The sequence below is a fragment of the Poromitra crassiceps genome (assembly GCF_964638095.1).
Source record: "Poromitra crassiceps genome assembly, chromosome: 1".
Taxonomy (NCBI): domain Eukaryota; kingdom Metazoa; phylum Chordata; class Actinopteri; order Beryciformes; family Melamphaidae; genus Poromitra; species Poromitra crassiceps.
This window is the reverse complement of record NC_139623.1, coordinates 38,538,528-38,560,729: the sequence shown is the minus strand read 5'-3', so window position 1 is coordinate 38,560,729 and position 22,202 is coordinate 38,538,528. Positions and strand designations below refer to the sequence as shown.

The 22,202-nt window shown below is 42.8% G+C and overlaps 1 protein-coding gene across 1 annotated transcript in view; it reads right to left on the bottom strand.

The window, feature by feature from the left end:
• The window catches only part of fnip1 (folliculin interacting protein 1), a 114,226-nt gene extending 93,608 nt beyond the window's left edge, over nucleotides 1–20,618 (bottom strand). The window contains exon 1 of the mRNA XM_083643286.1: nucleotides 20,524–20,618. Within this exon, the coding sequence (XP_083499412.1) occupies nucleotides 20,524–20,612 (89 nt within the window). The 5' untranslated portion in view covers nucleotides 20,613–20,618. The remainder of the gene's footprint in view (nucleotides 1–20,523) is intronic.
• Nucleotides 20,619–22,202: the final 1,584 nt, after the last annotated feature.

Here is a 22,202-nt window from a genome sequence, read left to right as displayed (position 1 = left end):
TTGAGTGAAATGTTGCATTGTCTCCCCTGATTCTAAGTACCGTATAGTCAAATCGCTTGGTTTGAGCAAGTAAAACAATTTTTATAAGCATTTTAAGCAAGGTTTATGGAAAAATGAATGGCGGATGAAATCCCATGAAGAGGGAGAGGGGGTGACTTTGGCACCCCTTTGGCATTCAGACCTGAGCCTACTAAATATTTAATGAACCACTCATGATTGTCAAAACTGTTTTTTATTTTCGAAAATGTCAATGTCATGTAACATGTTCTTTACTTCAGTGGTGCAATGCTTGTTTGAGCTAAAAATCCACAGCAGAAGCTTTTTATATTAATTAATAAAGCCGTAGACTTAGAATCAGGGGAGACAATGCAACATTTCACTCACAAAAAAAAAAAAAAAAAAAAAAAAAAAATTACATTTTTTATTTTATTTTCGAATTTCGAATTAAATTCGAATTTGGCCAGCGAATTTCGAATAGTGTTTTTGCTAGAAATGCCCATCCCTAGTGCGCGCGCGAATGACTATGACTGTGCTTGTGTCAGAACTTGTGAATCAGCAACACATGATAGGAAGGGAGCGATAGTGAAAACTGTGCATAGTGTGTCGCAAAACAATCACACGGATGCATAAAGATAAACGTGCTGAGTACGAGTGCTGGAAGGGACGCAAAAGGCCATTATATAAAGAAAATATGAATGAATCCTTTGTCGTAGAATTGCATTTTCAATGTATATTCTGAACTGAGATCTTGACTATTTTCAACTGCAGCAAGCATTCTTCTACATCAAAAGCAATTGTCCTTTGCTCTTATTGAGATAGACTAACAATCAAAGCAAGTAAAACGTGTCAGTATTGCAGAATTCTCCAATAAGTAGCCTAATAGAGTACAGCAGGAATGAGTAAACAAGTAAAAAAACGAGTAAAAAATGAGTAAATGAGTAAAAAAGGAATGAGTCCTGAGAATGCCTAAGACCCGGACGTTAGCACTTCCGTTTCCCTCATCTCAAAGGCAATGGGATTTTTGTATGGGGATTTTGGTTAAATGCCTGAAATCTCTGAAGGTCGGTGGTTAACAAAAGTTTATTATCCTGCAAACTTTGTGTTCAGCAAGATAATCTTCACAAATGACTGAGGAACACTTTTGATTTTTGAAGCATATACAGTATGTGATTTTTAAAAATCTAGTTTGCAGTTTCATAAACTTCTGTTAACCACTGACCTTATTTCAGGCGTTTAACAAAAATCCCCATATACAAACATCCCATTGACATCCTGACTTCTGGGTTGGCCTACAACAATACGTCATCCCTGTCCTGCAGTACGAATAGTGGGACCATTAAAAGCAATATACGATTAGACAAGATTACTTGTGTGCAGTCTTATAACTTGTGATAGTCAAAATCCTACTAGCAATCAGCACATCCCTACCTCTCTGTCCATCTCCCCAGTCCTTTGTTGTAGTCCCAACCCCCCCACCCCACCCCCCAGAGTAATCAATCTAGATTCTAGACGCTGAAACTAGGACAAGTAAGTGATGTGATCATGTGACAGAGTGAGATGTGATCTTGTCAGAGTGAGATGTCACAGTGATCATGTGACAGAGTGAACTTTCTGGTTTGATTTGAGGATTGTGTTGTCTGTGGAAACTAAGCCACGTCACAATGTTCACAAACTGCTTACACTTTCCTTCCGGGTTGAAGAAAGACCACCATACAAATTCATGAATGACATGTCATACTCTATGCTATGAATGCTTTTATGCAAAGCACCTTACTGTACTGCATACACTTATAGCACCCAGTGGAAATAAATTAGCAGATAAATGGAATCAGACAATTTTGACTTTTTTTTCTTTAAAAAATTACTCACAATTCATCGATTATCAAAAATATTTGTTGATTAATTTTCTGTCGATCGACTAATTGATTAATTGATTAATCGTTGCAGTTCTAGAGAAAATAATCATAATAATCGATAATGGAAATAATCGTTAGTCGCGGCCCTAAATCTAACCTGTGTCTCTCCTGAGCTCTGCAGTGGGACACCCTGCAGGCCACATGACCATAACGTGGTGAACAGAGCGAAAGAGGGCCTGACTCCATCCATAGAGTCCCTGCTGACAGGGGGTTGTATGGCGAGCTAAGACCCATTTATGAGACACAGAGATGTGTTCATAATGCTCCGGGCATGGCAGCATAACAGAGGGGATGTGATTTAAGTTTAGATGGGGATTGTCTGTGCTAGCTAAATTAGACTTGTGTTAAAGAGCCAAAATGGACCAACTCCAGGATCTCCTTCAGATATATAACACTATGAGCCAACAACAAGACAGCTGGAACTAGTGGTGGCACAAAGGACAGGATGTACATATAGTATTAGAGTATAGATGAAGGCTGGATGTACATATAGTATTAGAGTATAGATGAAGGCTGGATGTACATATAGTATTAGAGTATAGATGAAGGCTGGATGTACATAGTATTAGAGTATAGATGAAGGCTGGATGTACATAGTATTAGAGTATAGATGAAGGCTGGATGTACATATAGTATTAGAGTATAGATGAAGGCTGGATGTACATATAGTATTAGAGTATAGATGAAGGCTGGATGTACATATAGTATTAGAGTATAGATGAAGGCTGGATGTACATATAGTATTAGAGTATAGATGAAGGCTGGATGTACATATAGTATTAGAGTATAGATGAAGGCTGGATGTACATAGTATTAGAGTATAGATGAAGGCTGGATGTACATAGTATTAGAGTATAGATGAAGGCTGGATGTACATAGTATTAGAGTATAGATGAAGGCTGGATGTACATATAGTATTAGAGTATAGATGAAGGCTGGATGTACATATAGTATTAGAGTATAGATGAAGGCTGGATGTACATATAGTATTAGAGTATAGATGAAGGCTGGATGTACATATAGTATTATAGTATAGATGAATGAATAAATATGTAAACAAATGTCTATAAATGTCCAGCCGAGCATCACGTGTAGATGCAGGGTAGTATGCCTTTGGCCTGCATGTATGTGGGGTCTTGTTGTCCTTGTATCATATGACAGTATGGACTCTGAAACTGGAAACTGTTCACAAAGAAAAAACACTGATTGACATGTGTTTACTGCTTTTCTGTCTTTTTGTTTTTATTCAGAATCAGAATCACTTTTATTGCCACAGTATGCAAGTTACATACGAGGAATTTGTCTTAGTGTGTGTATGCAGCGTAGCGGTCACATCAATATAGCTGATATAGTAGACATTTAAATTTGCTTTACGAGGTCTCCTTATTTTCTAGGGGTGTCAAAATAATCGATTAGAAGATGCATCGCGATGTGCACGATTCTGTATCGATTCACAAATGTCAAAAATTGATTATTAAAAATAATAATAATAATAATAATAATAATAATAATAATAATAATAATAAAATAAAATATTATGGAAGCACATGCAGTTGTTTATTTTAATTATGGATCATAATACAATGCAATTCCAAATGCACTTTTATTTTAAAAGTAGCCACACAGTGAGAAACAAGGCTAGGTCGAAACCTAGCTATGGCCAGCTGGGAAGCAACCACCCCGGCTTGCACTGCGGGGGACGGGAGTTACACTACGGGCCGGGGAGAACTGTAATTTATTTTATCATTGCATGTCTACCATTTAATAGTGAAGACGGTGAGTAACTTTAAATTGGATCAGCTGGTGTCTACTATTAACTGAGCCGAGTTGTATCACAGACAGACTCCTATCCCATATAATGTCAGACAAGTCAATGCCAAGTTCCACCTGCCACGCTTCTCTAATCCTCTCAGTAGAGGCCGTGGTGCAATTGTCAAACAAACATACAAATCTAGAAATTAGATGCTTGGAGTGAGGAGGGCTCAGCAATACATCGAAAAAAGCATGGTCATTTGTAGGGCTGGGCAATATAATCGATATGGCAATATATCGCAATATTTTATTTCCCGATACTGTATCGATTCTTGGACGCCAAGTATCGATTTTCTGACTTGAAGAAATCTGAGCCAGTTCGTGCCAGGCAACCCAAACTTCCTCTTCAGCAGATCAAAGGATGCAAAGTGACCATCTATTGGCTCATTTCCACCACATTTTACTGCCCTGTACAGCTCGTCACCACTCGGCTCTAATCGTATCAGCCCTATGGACGTTTTGCCCCCACCCACCCCCGCCCACAGCTGGTCGTCTAAAAATAGCGACCGCATATCTGTCCTTCGGCTATAACATAACGTTACAATTAAATCCATCCACAGAACTTTTAAACTGTTTATGAAATACTGGTGCCTCTAAATGACCTACAGTGTACATGGGCAAATGTGACAATCGGCCAAGAGAATGATATCACAGGCATGCGCTGCGCTGTGCGGGGACGGGAGAGGCGCAACAGAGTGAGCCTCTACCCCGCAGCCTCTCACCAGGCAAGACCGGGGCTTCCAAACACCCGCTGCGGCCTAGCGGAGCGCTGCAGCCTCCACTCAGCTACAGAGCTCCCTGAGCGAGCAGCAGACTTTTTTCTCAGACAATTGAACACCCGCCACGATTTTATTTCACCGGAGGTGAAGGCAGCGACACAAAATACTGATGGAAATATACATAACAGAAGATAAGGTAAGACCACTAAACTGGTATGCAGCCGCCAGCATTGCATTGACAGTCAGTAGACAGAGTAAACACGATTCTCTCTGACCAATCAGTAGCCATCAGAGTTTTACGTCACCATTTGGGACCTACTCGCCAGCCCGAAGTACCCCGACGAGGCAGGGACCAAAAGTAGCACGACTCGGCCTCAAATCAAACCGAGCTGGGCCGGTTTTTGACGGTGGGATGAGACCAAAAGTCGAGTCGAGCGGAGCGGGACCGCGCTACTAGCTGCTGTGGAATTGGGCCATATGTATAGGTCTTTGATGGAAACTAGCCCTTTCTCACTCCAGGCATGATAGTGTCTGTCTGACCATGGAGCGAAAAAAGAGTGATTGAAACAAATTGGCGTATGGACAGAAACATCTGGTAGACTCAAAACACTCCTAACTTGGTTTAAAATTCTGACAGAGTTTTTCATGACAAAACAAATGTTCTAATGTCCCGGGGTTGTCTAATTTAGCAAATAGCATAGCTGGCAGGGAAGAGTTGCCAATAGAGCTGGCCTCCATTTTCAGCCACAGGGGGGCCCCGGGAGAAATATTGCCAGGAGTCCCTTGAAGCCAAAACATTAGGGCCCTAACATTCGCAGCCCAGTAGTAGTGCCTAAACACTAGTGAAGACATCAGAGAGAGGCATAAAGTCGCTCTTTGTCCAGTTAATTGTGTAGCCGGACAACTTACCGAAGGAGGTGATTAATTCTAGGAGAGGGGGGATCGATTTTTCCGAGTTATGTAGGTATAATATTTAGGGCTGTCCCAAACGATTATTTTCTTATCGATTAATCTAACGATTATTTTTTCGATTAGTCGATTAATCTAACGATTATTTTTTATTTAATTTTTTTATTATATAACAATAAATTTACCCAAAACAAATAAATAACCAAAAGCTTCTCAATTTCAGTATTGTATTTAACCATCTCATTCTCTTTAACAGTCCAACATAAAATCTAAATAAAATTAAAGCAACAGCTTGTCCTGCAATTCAAAAATAAAATAGTAGAATAAATAAAATTATAGTCACTTTCAGGAGGAATACCAAAAACCTTGTGCAATGTCAACTGAGTTTATCAGCAGTCCAACATAAAATCATCATCTTCTTACAGTACAATGGTGTCAATCATGATTCATCACTGTATGTATGAACCCTTTCCCTAAACTGAGGAGGATCAGTATTTTTACAGGACATGGATTTATTTAATCACTGGAGTAATGTGCAGCTAACTCAGCCAAATGTATGTTTGCATCAGTGAGGAAATTGGTACAGTCACAGACTGTAACAATGGTCTGTAACGTTAGTTTTGATCTCATGGCCGTGAACGCAAACAGAAGAATCTAAACAGCGAATAGCACTGTTAAATGATGCACGCAGTAAATTAACGTGAGCAGCAACATACTAACAATGGTCTGTACTCTGTAACGTTAGTTTAATCAATTGTCTACATGTTAGCCGTGAAAGCAAACGTAAATACCGTATTTCCTCTATTAGTGGCCTCTATTCCATTACTGGCCTCTGCTCTAATATAGGACGGGGGGATGGCCTGCTGGGGCAAATAAAGGCCCCTCCCTCAATACAGGCCGGGTCAAAAAAAACAACAACGAAGGAGCAAAAACTACGGTGAATACGGTACTGTAAATTTCCCATAGCACAACGCATCTACCCGGTTACGTTGTATCCGGGTCAGAGTACTGCTGGCGTCTGTTGTTGATGACTGCCGCTTCTGCCCGCGTCCTTACTTTTCGTTATTGTTAGCTGTTCGTGTGTTTATTTTGTTTTGTTCTGGTCCACCCGTCCTCGTCCGTGTCTCTCCCTGCTGTTTGATCGTTCCCGTTTTCCCCTCGGCTGATCAACACGTCCTCACCACCCTCTGCCTGGATTAGCCTACCCGTCAAACTGATCGATCACTTCCTCGTTCATGTCTCCCCTCCGCTGATCAACACGTCTCTGGATTACCTTCTCCCGTTGGATTTATCATTCCCTCTCACTGCCTGGACTCCATCTGCTTCGCCCCTCCATGACCGACCCGTTGCGTGCCATATCCTATCGCTGCCCAGCCGTGCTGCGCTGCGTGACCCACGTCCTGGGAGGCAGTCTCCACTACCTCGCCATTTCGTGGGCTCACGAGGAGGAGGAGGAGGATACTGAGTGAGTGAGTGAGTGACCACCAATATTTATTTGCGTGTTTGGTTTTATGCAATATTTTGCAATAAAAGTCATGAAAATAAAGGAGTATGTCCATGAGAGTTTAATATTAAGAAATAAAGGCCTCACTCGATTACTGGCCTCTGCTCTAATATAGGACGGGGGCTCTCTGCGGCTCAGTAAATAAAGGCCCCGGTTACTATTAGAGGAAATACGGTATGTACGTTAACGTTAAACGGCCGAATAACACCGTTAAATGGTGTGTGTTATGTTCGCTGCGGTGCAGAAATTACTTTCAACATGACGGTGATAGGCTGTATTCAGAGTACGTTATAATGTTATAAATATAGTCACAACGTTAACAACTAACCAATGCCGGGGGTCCGTATAGAAAGTGGAAATCGAAATGGTTAAAAGTTAAATCAATTTGGTCATTCAGTGGCATTTTACTGCCATGTAAAGTGACGACAAGTAACAGTTAGCCGCTAACATTAGCCACACAATTTTTTCTTTTGTGACCATTTTGACGCGTCGAGGCACGTAGCGTGCGTCGACGTAATTACGTAGTCGACGTCATCGATTACGTCGAATCGCGGGGACAGCCCTAATAATATTACATCCCCATCCTGACCCTGTCTGGTCAGGATGAATAATGGACGACAAATGTTTATTTAGCCGGGTAGCCAGCGTTTTAGTGATTACCTTCCTGTCAAAATTCTGGAGTGCTATAGGTCTGTAACTGGCTGGGTCTACTTCCTCCTTCCCCTTTTTTAAGATGAGGGAGATATTAGCTTCATATAATGTTTTAGGCAAGACTTTGTCCTTCTTAGAGCTAGCTATCATTCTAAGGAGGAGTGGGGCGAGAATGTTGCAAAATGTCTTGTAAAATTCAGCGCCGAATCCATCCGGCCCAGCTGCATGTCTACCATTTAATAAGACTACTATAAAAAAATTAATGGAAGAAAAAAAGATTGATTTTTTTCGCTTTTATTTTTGTTTTTGCTGAAGGCGAAATGTTTTATGGTCAGTCACGATTCTCTGGAAGATTGGTTGGCTTGGTTCAAGCATCAAAACTCGTTATGTAAGGATTTTTCGAAATGTCTATGGAGAAAATGAAAGAGGAATTCACTTCTGGGGCTATGTCACACAGCCACCAGCACTTATCATTAGCGTTAGCTTGTTAGCTGCTAGCTGTGACTTCATCTGTTACTGCAGTCAAACAATGTTAGCTACATAAGTGTAACCGTTCAAGTGAATTTATGTCATATTCATGGTAAACACGAGCCCTCTTGCACGCAGCAACACACACCGTTTTAATGTTACTTTCAGTAGCGTAGAGTGAGCATTGATATATAATATGAAAGTAGCCTATAATCCAGTGTGTGTGTGTGTGTGTGTGTGTGTGTGTGTGTGTGTGTGTGTGTGAGTAACCCCTTACAATGATGATCACAGGTAGCCTACCCAATACATTAGATGCAGGGCGGATGATGTTGCCCTCATTCAGGTGTATAGTAAACTTTGTAGTAAGGGTAACCCAGGTTAATTGTTTTGTTGAGACACATTTACAGATGTCAGTCAAAGGCCACACTCGCGTGATTTACCGACGGCTCCTGAACGCGCCATGTGCACTGAGTTGACTAGTAGAGAGAGTCCGCAGCTGCGATAGTATCCGTCTGCTCTCAACTCCGTTAATCTCGCTTTAATCTTCATCACAGCGGCTCATTACCCGTTGTACACAACGTGCACTAGTTCTGCACAAGCACTCGAGGGTCTCTCCTCCTTTTACCTACTCTTTCACTAATCTCACCGCTGTTTACATGCTTTTCAGATCGGCTAGCTAACACGCTAGTTAGCTACTTAGCTTAGCTCTCTCCCTCTCGGTAAGTGTGTTCGTTACGCATAGCATTCATGTATATTTGCTGGAGGGGGAGAAGTCTCCCGCTAGTGTTGATGTTCAGTGTGATGGCAGAGACACTGGGAAATGTGTTTATTTGTTGCGGCGGGTCGATGGTGCTTGAAGTGGCCGGCCATACCGTGTATGTTAAAATCGTTGCAAAAATACCTAACCAAAACTTCAAAAATAAATGAATGTCTTCTTTTAATGTCAATACAAAGGATCACTGGGTCGGAATGTTGAAACACGCATTTCAGAACTCGATATTTGCAAAGATTGCTGTCCCTCTTGCACAAGGAGGGAACCAGTGGCCGCAGCTAAACAAGACAAAACATACCACAGTAAAGTCTGCTACTTCATCAAGAAAGGAATTCCACACAGCCAGAGCATCCTGAGTCCTTTGTATCGACATTCAACTCAGAAGTTGACGTTTGTTTGTAATGTGTGGCTCATTTCTGGCTGATAAATAGTGGTTTTGTTTCAGCCCTTGGTGTTTAGCAGTAGGTGCTGTGCTGCTGCAGTCCGTGTGTGTGTATGTAGGCGCGCCCGTTGTAATGACGCTGCGTCCCAAAGGTGTGCGAGGAGTCGTGTATCAAGTCATTTGGACAGAGGGGATTATAGTGGCCAGCTACTCGCGTCGCTAGCTGGCCAAAAAAGAAAGTGAGAAAAAATAAATCATGTATTGGGGAAAAAAGCTGATGCATCAATTTAAGATGCATCGAGATGCATCGATAATCGTAATCGATTCGAATCGTAGCCCTCTGAATGGTAATCGAATCGTAGCCCTCTGAATGGTAATCGAATCGAATCGTGAGACCAGTGAAGATTCACAGCCCTATTATTTTCACATTAGTAGTATACAGTATTAGTATGGTTATATTTCCATTGACTGTCTGTAGCCCAATTACAAGTCACAATAAGCAACTTAACGGGTGTCAGTCAGTATCCTATGTGGTGTGTGTGTGCCACAGGATATTGGACAGAGCTTGACTTCATACATGATCTAAAATAACATATGCACCTAACTAGATGTTAAGCCAACATACTAGCACTCACCATAATGCTACTGTGTGTGTGTGTGTCTTTCACGTAAAACTATATCTTTACCATGACCCTGCAGTTCTATATCTTTACCATGACCCTGCAGTTCTGGGAAGCCTGAGTGAGGCCACTTAAAATAGCCCTGATAGGAAGCTGATGACAGCCGCTGTCTTAACAGAGCTCTGGATGACCTGCGGTGCACGCACACACACACACACACAATACAAACATGTATCCACGACACTAACATGGCTGTAAATATGCACGCGTAATAAAAGCTGAAAGTGAAGCACATAGACACCCCCCTCCCTTCCATGCTCAAAGCCCTACTGTAGTTTTATGGCTGACTGTGACTGAGGGGGGATGTATGTGTATGTGTGTGTGTGTGTGTGGGGGGGGGGGTGTTTGTGTGTGTTTTGGCGTGGGTTTGGGATTGGCCCATGTGATCGTCCCACACAATCAGACATGACAGGCTGAGATTGATGAACGCCTCACATGACACACACACACACACACACAAAACACACACACACACACACACACGGGGGTTTATGAAAGTATGCAGAGGAGGAAGGACACCACTCCACAATCGGGAACCCTGTCCATATGACACTTATTTTCCCATTACCATAAACCAAAAAACACAAACTACATACCTGCTAGGGGTGGACGATATGAAAATTTCATGTCACGATTATCCTGTCCAAAATAGTTTGCGATTATAACGATATATATCAACTATGACATCCCCCATTGGTTGGCTGGTTGCTATAATTTTTATTAGGGATGCACCGATATGAAAATTTTGGCCGATACCGATAACCGATATTTACCGATGTCGATATGATCTGTATAAAAACAAGTTTCTATGATAATTAAAAGTTGTACATACTGAAAAACACATGTAAACACTGTGAATTTGAAAAAGTTATGCATTTATTTTAGGGATGCACCGATCGATCGGCACGTGACCGGAAATCGCCGATTTTCACGTGATCGGCCCCGACCGGTGACCGGCTCCGGTCAGTCCACATAGCCGATTCTGTGCGCCGGTCGGCTTTCCCCTTTTTTTGTTTGGTCAATTACCTGCAGCTGCATGCATTCACGTGACGTGCGCGCACCGCAAGCAGCCAAAAGGAAACACACGCCAGCATGTCGTCCTCATTGTGGAAATTGTACAGTTTGTCACACATGCAAGTTGAAAATAAGCCGCGGAGGAGCAGGGTACATTGCCGAGTCCTGCTCGGCTGGAGTCCACTCCAGTCTGAGCGGCTCGCTTCACCTCACTGGCCCCTCTCTCTCCCCGGCCACAGCGCAACACAGCCGGCTTGGCGAAGTGAAGGTAGGCTACTATCGAGCCCTGTGTTACATTCCCCGACCAGCTGCAGTCCACATCACCGCTGCCTGCTGCAGATCGGCTGCTGCTGCTATCTGTCAGTCAGTCACGTTGTAACGTGGATACAGGAGAGGAGGACTATTTGTTTCGTATTGCGAATAGAACGACAAACATAATAATAAAACCCATCGGACCAGTGTGCAAGCTTTACGCTTAGTTCACACAGAGAACCTACGCCTTGCCTTGCCTCAACCCACGCCTACGCCTGCAGACCTTGAGCTGGGCGTGAACCTATTACACGCTTTTTCGATCACACCGCACGCCTATTCCACGCTGAACCTGAGCCGAGTCACAAGCGCCTCTCCTCTCTCCCGACTGTATTTTTTCACGTGTGGTCCCGAATTATCATAGGTAAAATAAATCGGATATATTTAATGTTCTATTGATGCTGGATATGTATAACCAGGTCTGACTATAGTCGGACATTTTAGAGAGGTGATCTTGCAAGAATATGTGCTGGCACAACAACATTGTCCATCTTGCTTCTTCGGTCGCTATTCTCTCTCATGAAGATTTGTTTGCAGACACGGAGAAAGCCCCACGTGATAGCCACCCGTCAATCTCTCTCTCTCTCTCTGATCAACACTGTTGTAACTCCATTTTATTTTGAAATTCAGTTGACTTTGCCATTTCCCACGGATATTGTCGCGTTTTTCTTTCATGGCTTGACAGAAGAAGCCTGCCTGCACACGTGAAAATAGAACTCACGCCTAAACGATAAAATCGGCAAGGCACAGGCAAGGCGTGGGTACACGCAGGGTTCACGCTGAGGCGCCCTGTGTACTAGGGCTTGGTATCGAGTTTCGATACTTACTTGGCACCGAAATGAAAGCATCGATACTAAGGGGTATCGAAACCTCCCTTGTCAAACGATACCAATTTTCGATACCAAAACAAAACAGCGTTATTGAGCCTATAAGCATGCGACATGCTTGCACACCGCGCTCTAATACGGCTGGTGATTGGCTGTCATGTAGAGGCATGCAAGAAACGTTACGCCCACTTTAGCCGGTGTGTTTGTTGTGAGCCAGGCGTGCGGTGCGGATATAGTATACAAGAAGTTAGCCACTCAAGCTACTCCTATCCTGGAGTACCATATGGCGAAGATGATGAAAAGCAGGAAAAGAAACAAACAACAAGGACTGGTTTCCACAGACAAGAGAAATAATCGAGAGGTGGGTCAGCTTACCGCAAGTTGTTGTTGATGTTAGCGGTTATCAGATCCCTCAGTCTGACAAATCCATGCATCTGGCTGTGAGTTGTAGCTAGCATAGATTGTTTAATTAATTGCTGCCGTAACGTTATGCGCAAGCGGGCGTTGTGTATTTTTAGCAACTCGTTAACAAACGCTGATGTCATGATAGTTTGTTGAATGTAAATGCGATTCATTTATATTGATAGGCTAGTCAGTGAATGCATGAAGTGGAGCTGTCTCGTCAGATTGGACAAGAATTACGTTCTGTTGCAGCAGTGAGCATTAAACACTGATCTGCAACGCTAGCGTTAGATGTTTAATTAATTAGCGTTAACGTTATGTGCAAGCGGGCAGTTATCACCCATTATGTATTTTTAGCAACTCGATAACAAACGCTGATGTCATGATAGTTTGTTGAATATAAATGGGATTCACTTTGTGCCATTATTGATAGGCTAGTCAATGCTCAACTAGTCTTCCATGCATGAAGTGGATCCATCTCATCAGTTTGGACAAGAATAGAGTTCTGTTGCATCAGTGAGCATTAAACACCGATTTGCAACTCTCTGTTTTGCACTGAAAACTATTCCACTGATTTATTTGTTTTACATTTCTTTCCTTTGTAGTACTCCAATATTTTTTGTAGGGACGGCAATAAGTTTAGACAACTTAAAGTTATGTTAAATACAGTAGGTTTTATTTTTTTCTGCTGTAAAACTTAAGATGGGGGAAAACTAAAGATTTGTAAAATAATTTCAATGTGTAATGCAGTTTTATTTTTGTTCAAATGGATTTTTCTAAAAATTGGTATCGAAAAAAGTATCGTTCAGGAACCGGTATCGAAATCCAAGTATCGAAACGGTATCGATATCGGAAAATTTTGAACGATACCCAGCCCTACTGTGTACACAGCCTCGTTGACTAAAACGGACGGCTATTTAAAAGCGTGGGTAAAGGCAAGGCATAGGCAAGGCTTGGGTCGCCGGTGTGAACCCAGCCTTACTGTGCCTGATGATTTTTTTTTCAGATGGCGGATTAAAAGAAACGGACTCTGTGTGTAAACTCAACTCAAACTCATTTCCTCATCTACAGCCAAATCCACAACTGTAGAGTGGGCATGGCTTCGAAGGTCTCTGGGCTCCAGAAAAACATTAAACCCCATAGGGGAAGAGAATGCTTTGTAACAGATTTAGCCATAGGCTACTTTCCATCTGGAGCCCCTCATGCAAATTATAAGAAATGTGACATGAATCTTAATTTTATATTTTATATCATCAGTCAATAGATTTTTGCGAGCTTGGACCCGTGGGAACCTGTGTTTTCAGATGACGGATTAAAAAACACGCATATGAAAACAATCGGACTGTGTGTGCAAAGACCTTCAGTCTCTTTGCTCCTCTCTCTCTGTTGTGAGCCTCCTCAGTCTCTCTCGTGAACCTCAGACTGATGACATCACTGATGACATAATCAGTGATGACATCATCACTGATTATGTCATCAGTGAATTTATGTCATCACAGATGATGTCATCAGTGATATCATCACTGAACTATAGCCTTGTGAGTGAATTTATGACATCACTGATGATGTAATCAGTGGGACAGAGAGAAACAAACAGGCAGACCCCTAGCTCCCATGTGTGTGAGTGAATTTATGACATCACTGATGATGTCATCACTGGGACAGACAGAGAAACAGACAGAGCCCTAGCTCCTATTTATATACTGATGATTATAATGTGTTATTATTTTTTGCTCAAGATTAATGCTTTTCTCACCATCCCGAAGATGCAGCTTGCAACTAATAAACATTGGATTTGACTGAACTGGAGATGCAAAAAAAAGCACATGCACCGCACGCACTAGGGCTGGGCGATATGGCCTCTAAAGAATATCGCGATGTTTTTTGGCTATATCGCGATACACGATATATATCTCGATATTTTTGAAATCTCTCATAAATGCTCAATTTAACCCTTCAGGGTTCATACACATTTTGACCAATGGATTTCCATGACTTTTCCATAAGTTCTTAACCAGTATTTTATGCACACCTGGAGTAAAAAAGAAGAAAGGGCAGATGTAGTGAGCAAAGATGATTTAATATTCCATAGCTCTGACCTAAGCAAATCTGACATCACTGTGAACACAAACAACACTTCTGATATAATATGCTTGTTTTAGTAAAGTGTATCACTCAATAGTCAATACAAAAAATAATGGCTTTTATAGAACCGAAAGCCTAGCTGCTTAGTCTGCAGATAAAACATAAAAAATTAAATTTAGACTCTTATTGGCATGACGGCAACATAAGCTGTGAATTTTGCATTGGGGCCAGTTCTATAGTGAGGCATGGAAAGCCTCACTATACGCCATCATATCTGTGTCGTTTCACTTTTGACTGAAAAATGATGCCTCTAGTTCTAGTCTAGATTAAAGAAAATACACGTAGCCTATGTGATGTTCACTTGCGCATTCGTTTTCCTTAATAGATCATGACTGCCCCGCAGCTAGCTAGCTACGTTAGCTTGCATGTAACGTTAGCGTTAGTTCCTTTTGGAGACACAAACCCTGGACGTTTCATTTTGAGTAGGCTAATGCATGAGGTTCTCTATGGTTTACGCCAGCTCTGGGAGTATGAAATGCTTTAAATGCGGGGGTTTTGGTCACAACAAGCTTGTGGAGCGCTGCCCTGCAACTAGGTAGCCTAACCAGCTAGCTAACGTTAGCCCCGTCATCATCACAACAGCTAACGTTAACGCCAAAACAAATCCGCTGCCTCCTCCCCATGTTTGGTTTAGCGTAACGCCAGCTCAGACTTTCCCCTAATCTCAGAAACCTTGCGGGACATGTATTGCAAATTGCAATAGTGGTTGTTTTGTTATAATTTGAAACTGTCAACAGCCACACTGCGGGCGGCCATGTTTCGCCAATCTATGGTGCGGACGCGTGATTTCGAATCGCACATAGGTTAAGGACGGGTGTGTCTGACGCGGTTTGACGCGTTTGACGTATCCATGTGATTCCCCCTCCCTTTTGAGTGTGACATGAGCTCTCACTTGAGAGGGAGAGCTGACAAGAGGAAACGTGAAGCGAGTCATGCCGGTGGCTTAAGTTATAAACAATGCGTGACAATTATACTCGAATGTTCGCGATATAGTCATTTCTACATCTCACGTGGCACAAGCCGCGATACATCGAGTATATTCGATATATCGCCCAGCCCTAGCACGCACACGGCCTCCATCCACTTCTGGCTCAGTGCAAGCCAAGACTACATTGAGTTGGCCAACCCAGGTCAGGACGGAAGCTTCCCCAGCAGGCAGCGGCGGCAGGGACAACCAGGGCAGGGTGGTCAGTGTGGGAGAGTGGGAGGGGTGCCTGCGTGCGTGGGGGTGGTGGGGTTGGCTGGGTCTCAGGCCTGTGGCTGGTCCAGGGATGAGCCAGGAGCTGTCAGCGTTATGTACAGTATGCTCTCCCTGGCCACGCGCTGCAGCCATGGGAAACAGGAGAGGCGTTTGAGGCAGGGTCGGCCAGCTTGCTGCCCTCACTGCTATTTTGCACAGGACTGTGCTGGGTTCAAGCTTTGCATGGATGGATGGGTGCAGCCGCAGCGTAGTGCAGGGCAATGGGTTTGCTGCACAACAGCAAAACTTCCAAGATTTATCCATCACCTTTAAGGCTCGTGTTAGACTAGTGCCTCGCTACGTTCTGAGCTTTTAATTAGCCTGAGATTCTGGGGCAAGGCACTTTTTTGATCAAAAAATACAAAATCCAGGTAGAAAACAAATGGTGATTGGGCCTTCTCAGTTATGGCTCATTTCCACCACATATAACAGCACAGTACAGCTCTACTCGACCTGGTCTTACTCGTCTCTACTTGATATAGACTCTGTTTCCATAGCAAGTTTACTCGCCTCCGCCCACACCTGGTCATCATAGCAACCGCATATCTGCCCTCCGTCCATAGCCGAAGTAGGCTATAACGTTAAAATTAAATCCATACACGGAACTTTTAAACTGGAATACTGGTGCCTCTAAATGACCTACACTACAGTGTACATGGGCAAATGTGACAATCGGCTAGGAGAATGGATATCACTTTGTTGTTACTCAAACTCACATGCATGCGCTGTGCGGGGGACAGGGGTTACGCTACGGGGAGAAGGGAAGCCTCTACCCCGGTGGCAACTCACCAGGCAAGACCGCGGCTTCGCTAAATCCCCACCTCCGGCGGAGCCAACATAGCACACAACTACAAAGGGCTTCCCGATTTTATTTCACCAGAGCCGAAGGCAGCAAAAGACTGATGGAAATAACAGAAGAGAGCCCCACTAAACTGGTATCCAGCATTGACAGTAGATACAGTAGACATGATTCTGCCTGACCAATCAGTCGTCTGCAGTGTTTTCACGTCACCGTATGGTACCAGCTGGAACCTCAACAAAGCAGGGACCAAAACTAGCACGACTCAACCCCGACTCAACCCGGGCTGTCCAGGTTTTTGATCGGTGAATGAGACAAAAAAGCGAGACGAGCTGGGCGGGGCCACGCTGATACGGTGGAAATGTGCCATTAGAGCACCAGCACTACTTTTATAAACATAGTACTTATATTTAGTTTTTGTGTTTAGATTGATATAATCTTGTTTATTGTTATTTTATCTGCTTATTTTATGCTGCTGTTTTTTTAGGATTGATCATTTTTATAGGGATGGACAATATAACGGCGGCAATCATATCAGTATGTTGCAATGTTGATATATATATATATATACATACATACATATCAGGAAACATTTTTGGAAATAAAGAAATGCATTACTTATTCAAATTCACTGTTTTTCCACACACACAGACACACGTCACACACACACACACACACAAACAGTTTGATTATCATAGAAATGTGTTTTTATACAGATCATCAACATTGGTAAATATTGGTTATCGGCCATAACAGCAATGTTAATATTAGTTATCGTATGGGGCGGGCCAAAATTTTCATATCGATGCATATCATTTTCCTTATTTGCTGCTGTGTGAATTACTTTGTAACTGTTTTTGATAAGTACTATACAGTTGAGCACTATTAGTGAAGCATTGTGATGCCAAACCTATGATACCTGTAAAACCAAAGATAAGATTCTCAGGTTATCAGTTACGCATTTACGAAGGCCAACTGACAAACAACCAAACTAAGGTGGGTTTGACTCAACTGCACCAAACACAACAGCTATGAAATCATCCAAAGGTGATTGTGACTTGTGACTAATAATGTGATAACATTATTAGTCAATCAATCGCCTAATCAATCCTTTAGGTGATTGATTAATCACCCCCTCTGACTCCCGAGTGCCCCGCCCCCCCAAACGAGTCCACACTATACCCTACCTACCTAAGCAGATTATGGATGATTCAACACGTCTTGTCTCTTTCATTATCAGTCGTATCACGCGGCTGCTAAGGCAATAGCTGAGGGCTTTGGGAAATCGAACAAAACTAGCAACGTAGTTCAGTCAGGTGCGATGCTTAAAACTGGCGGACAGGTGGTCATTGCTTCACTCCAAACACTATCTTTGCATTTACAATTACCTTCTCCAATAATACCCACCCTGTTTGTCTGTTTTCGTCCCTCCTGTCACACAACACAAGACCTTATAGTTATAGATAAACCTACATAATCTACAACCTCCCTTTCTTCTCGTATATCTAAAAACCCTTTCCGCTGATTCACCTCAACTCACTGGATCCACTCAACCTCTTCCCAGTCATTTACTTTCCCATGATCCTAAATGTTCTTTCTCCTTTCTACTCAAGCCCTCTTCCTCTCATCTACTCATTTTAGGGTTGAAATTCTGTGTTGTAGCTTCTTCTCCTTCTTCAACTGGTGTCCTCCTCTCCTCTGCTGACCACTTGGCTGATGCCTGATGAATGCAGAGCTCATGCCAGAGGTATGAGCAGCACAGCTGACCAATAGAAACCCAGGGCCCCTGCCTGCTTGCTCTAGGACCAACGCCAGCCAGCCAGCCAGCCCACACCCACACACACACACAATTATTGACCGTCTGGCCTCAAGCCCTGGGAGGGCTTTTGCAGAAACTGCAAAGCATACGAACCAATCAGCAACACACCTCGTAGTTGACATTGTAACCGGCCAATCAGGAATGCAGCTGGGAAAACAATAATGGCTGCCTCCATGCTTGTTGGCCTCGAAGAGTAACGTCAATGTTCGTCCAGTTTAAACAGCCATAAAGTGCAGTTATTGCAGAAATAGACTCAATAACAACAATTAAACAAGTACAGGAGTTTGCAACAGCGGAGTTTCTCGGCGGAAAATATGTTTTCGCCGTTCTCCCGAGTGGATTTGGGTTTGACTGGATCCAACGCTGATTGGCTGAAGGAGTTGTCTGTCAAGACCTGCCCAACTTCCACCCACTGCAAACACTGCGTGAAAGCTTGAGGCCAGACGGACTGGTAGAACTAAATGAAATGTTAAGTTCACGTGACCGGCTGGTTTACCAGGCTAACAGCTGTCCCCTGTGTCAGAGATTGTTGCACAGCTGTAGGGAAGTTCAGAGAGGACTCCGAACAGCCGAAGATGGCGAGTTGGATATGTATATGTTCTTAACTATATTTGACTGGGAGTTGGGCTGATCACTGGAGGACCATTATGCTATGCTACTGTATGTATGTATGTATGTATGTAATGTATGTATGTATGTAGATAGATGGTTATGTGTCAATGGCTTTTTTTGTTGCATTGCCTATGCAATATGTGTATGTAAATTTGCATAGAGATATTATGTTTATACGTGTGATTGTACATGTGCACTGCAGATGTATGTGTATCTAGATCATCAAAAGGTATTCACTTCTTCCTACTCACTTTTGGACATTAATTATTAATTGATATTGCTTGAGAATTTGCTGTATGCTTGCTGTGGGAATTCAATTGTGCTTGTTTGGCATTTTCTTGCGAATCTTTTCTTGATTCGAGTTTTTTCATCTTTATCTTTTCTAACATGTTGGGAATAAAATGTAAAAGTCAAAATGTGGGTTATTACCTCATCTCAACATTATGTAAAAAGAATGGCTGTCAATCAAAACAATGTCAAAGTGTTATATCTTGTGGTGGACTGGCTGTCAATCAAAACAATGTCAAAGTGGTATATCTTGTGGTGGACTGGCTGTCAATCAAAACAATGTCAAAGTGGTATATCTTGTGGTGGACTGGCTGTCAATCAAAACAATGTCAAAGTGGTATATCTTGTGGTGGACTGGTGGTGTTGGAGGGTTATAATAAAACTACTCCTAAACGGTTGTTATGGATAAGGCCATGCTCTCGGTGCAGAAATAAAGATGCAAAATTGAATAACAGTTTAGACAATGTGTCACATAATAATCCACACACCCTTGCATGATCATGCACGATTATCATCTTCATCATCACGACCACGACGCACACGTCCACTCCCCAGCCTACAGCACGTACACTAGAGACTGCTCGCCTGCCGTCAGTGTGTCATCACAGGCCGACTGAGCAGTCACATGTGCTCCTACAGACAGACAGAGCACACGGTGTCGTCCTCCGCTGCCTGAGAAAGAAAGACTGGGAGAAGCCCACAGAGTTGTACTTTGCACCAAGTTATTATCAGGGTTATAGCTCCCGATAAGCAACAAATACGTGACGCTACTCCACGCTTTTAGCTGCCCTGAAACCCTCCTCAGAAATACAAAGATCAACTGGGGAGACAAAGGAGAAAGCGGGACACGGCGTTCAGCTGAGTGGAACTTAACAGCGAGTAAATACACATTTGACCACACTTGAGGAAGCGAGAAAGCGTTTATTATCAGCTACCATTCAGTATGCGCAGCAAACGGGTCACAGTAACACTGTAAAGGAGTCGGGAAAAGTCACGAGTTCCACAAAGGGACAGCGTGTGCAGCCCCCACTAGCGTCTGTTAGCTAGCATTAGCATGCTAACCAAACAAAACAATGGTCTCTCTGCACTTTGCACTGGGAATTTTAGAGTCTAGAAATATGCTGTAAGTTCAAATCTCACCGCGATAAAACGGTGTCATCATTCCAGCCACTATGAAGAGAATCCTAAATGGCACATACACACACTCTCACTGACACACACACACACACACACACACACACACAATATTACATACCTGAAAGCTGGGTCCTCCTTGCTACACCTCGGGGGCGGCGAAAATGCATTTCTTTTGTTAAAAAGTTTCTGAAAAAGAGTCGGAGGCATTTTGTACCAAAATAACTTGGGTACAGAAGGTCTCTTTCCTTTTCAAATGCACGAGCAAATCTTGTTCCTTGTAACTGTCTCCATGGGTGTCAGAGTCATATGACAGGCATTAGTCACACGAACTGCTTGGTAACACCCACTACATTTTTCTGATTGGCTGATCGGACACTGCTGCTCCTGCAAAATACGCGATTGGCTGATATTTTTGGCTGGGTACCACGTGGTCAGTGGGGGATTCGCTGTGTTGATGTTTTGTCTGTCTGAAAATCTGAGAATCATGACAGCGTGAAATGTATTCATATTTCTGCTGCTTGTAAGAAACAGTACAATACATTGTTAAAGTTCACAGCTAGAACCATGCAGGGCCAAGAAATTCACAAGAGTATCCAACAAGTTATTCATTTGATTTTACAATAGATATTGTCTGTACATGACTCATTCATGTGTACAATTACAAATATTTACATATTCAGATTTACATATATTCACAGATTTAGCTAATTATGCTGAGAGTAAATAATAACAAGATACATATTTTACATGTAAAATAGACAAAAAAGGGCAGTCAAGGAAGAATGAGAGGAAGAGTACTGAAGAAAATACAGGCCTGAGACTGACATCTAGTGGACAACTTGTTTTAGCAGAACCAACACTGTGAAATGAGGCAAAGTGACCGCCTACTTCCTGCTTCCGCACTGTACCAGAGATTTTCATCCGCCATTTATTTTCCCATACACATTTTGTAAAATGCGTATAAAAAATAGTTTTACTGGTTCAAACCAAACGGTACAGATATATTTAGAAACAGGAGAGATCGCATAACATTTCACTGGGACCAAAACGTAAAAGAAAATGCGGGTTTAAAGAAAATATCTCTTCAATGTTGTTTTTTTAACGGTCCCATATTGTGTGGTTTTCTGCTGTTTTAAACATTTGTCAGGGGTCTTTAAAATAAGGTCATGCATTCTGTTTGGGATTTGGAGACCTCTCGATTTTTTTTCTTGTATTTACCCTCTGCAGCTCAGTATACTCAGTTTTTTCTACAAAGGCCCTGGTCTGATTGGCCGATGAGGCGCTCCGGTGAGGCGCCCCTATGATTGGCCGCCTGATTTGTCACTCAAAGCAAACGCAGACTGAGCCTAGAGCAACTGACTGGGCCAGCTGTGCCTGTACGCTGCCTGTAGCCTCCTTTAGCTAGCTGCACTGAGCTAAAGAGTCACAAAAAAAGAGTGTGAAAGTGAGACCGTTTGACAGATTCGGATTTAGAGGAAAAGGAACAGTTGAGCGGACCCCATTCGCATTGCGGGTTGTTGGCATAGTGAGCGGACCCCGTTTCGGTACGGTAAGTGGAAATGTGTTTTTATTATGGATCCGGGTTGTCCGTCCGTATGTACGTCCGTTCATACGTACGTCCGTCCGTACGAGGGTCGTTAACGCGATATCTGAGGAACGCCTTGACGGAATTTCATCAAATTTGCCTTAAACATCCACTTAGACTCAAGGATGATCTGATTAGATTTTGGTGGTCAAAGGTCAAAGGTAAAAAGGTCACTGTGACCTCTCGAACGCCATTTTCAAGCTTGTTAACGC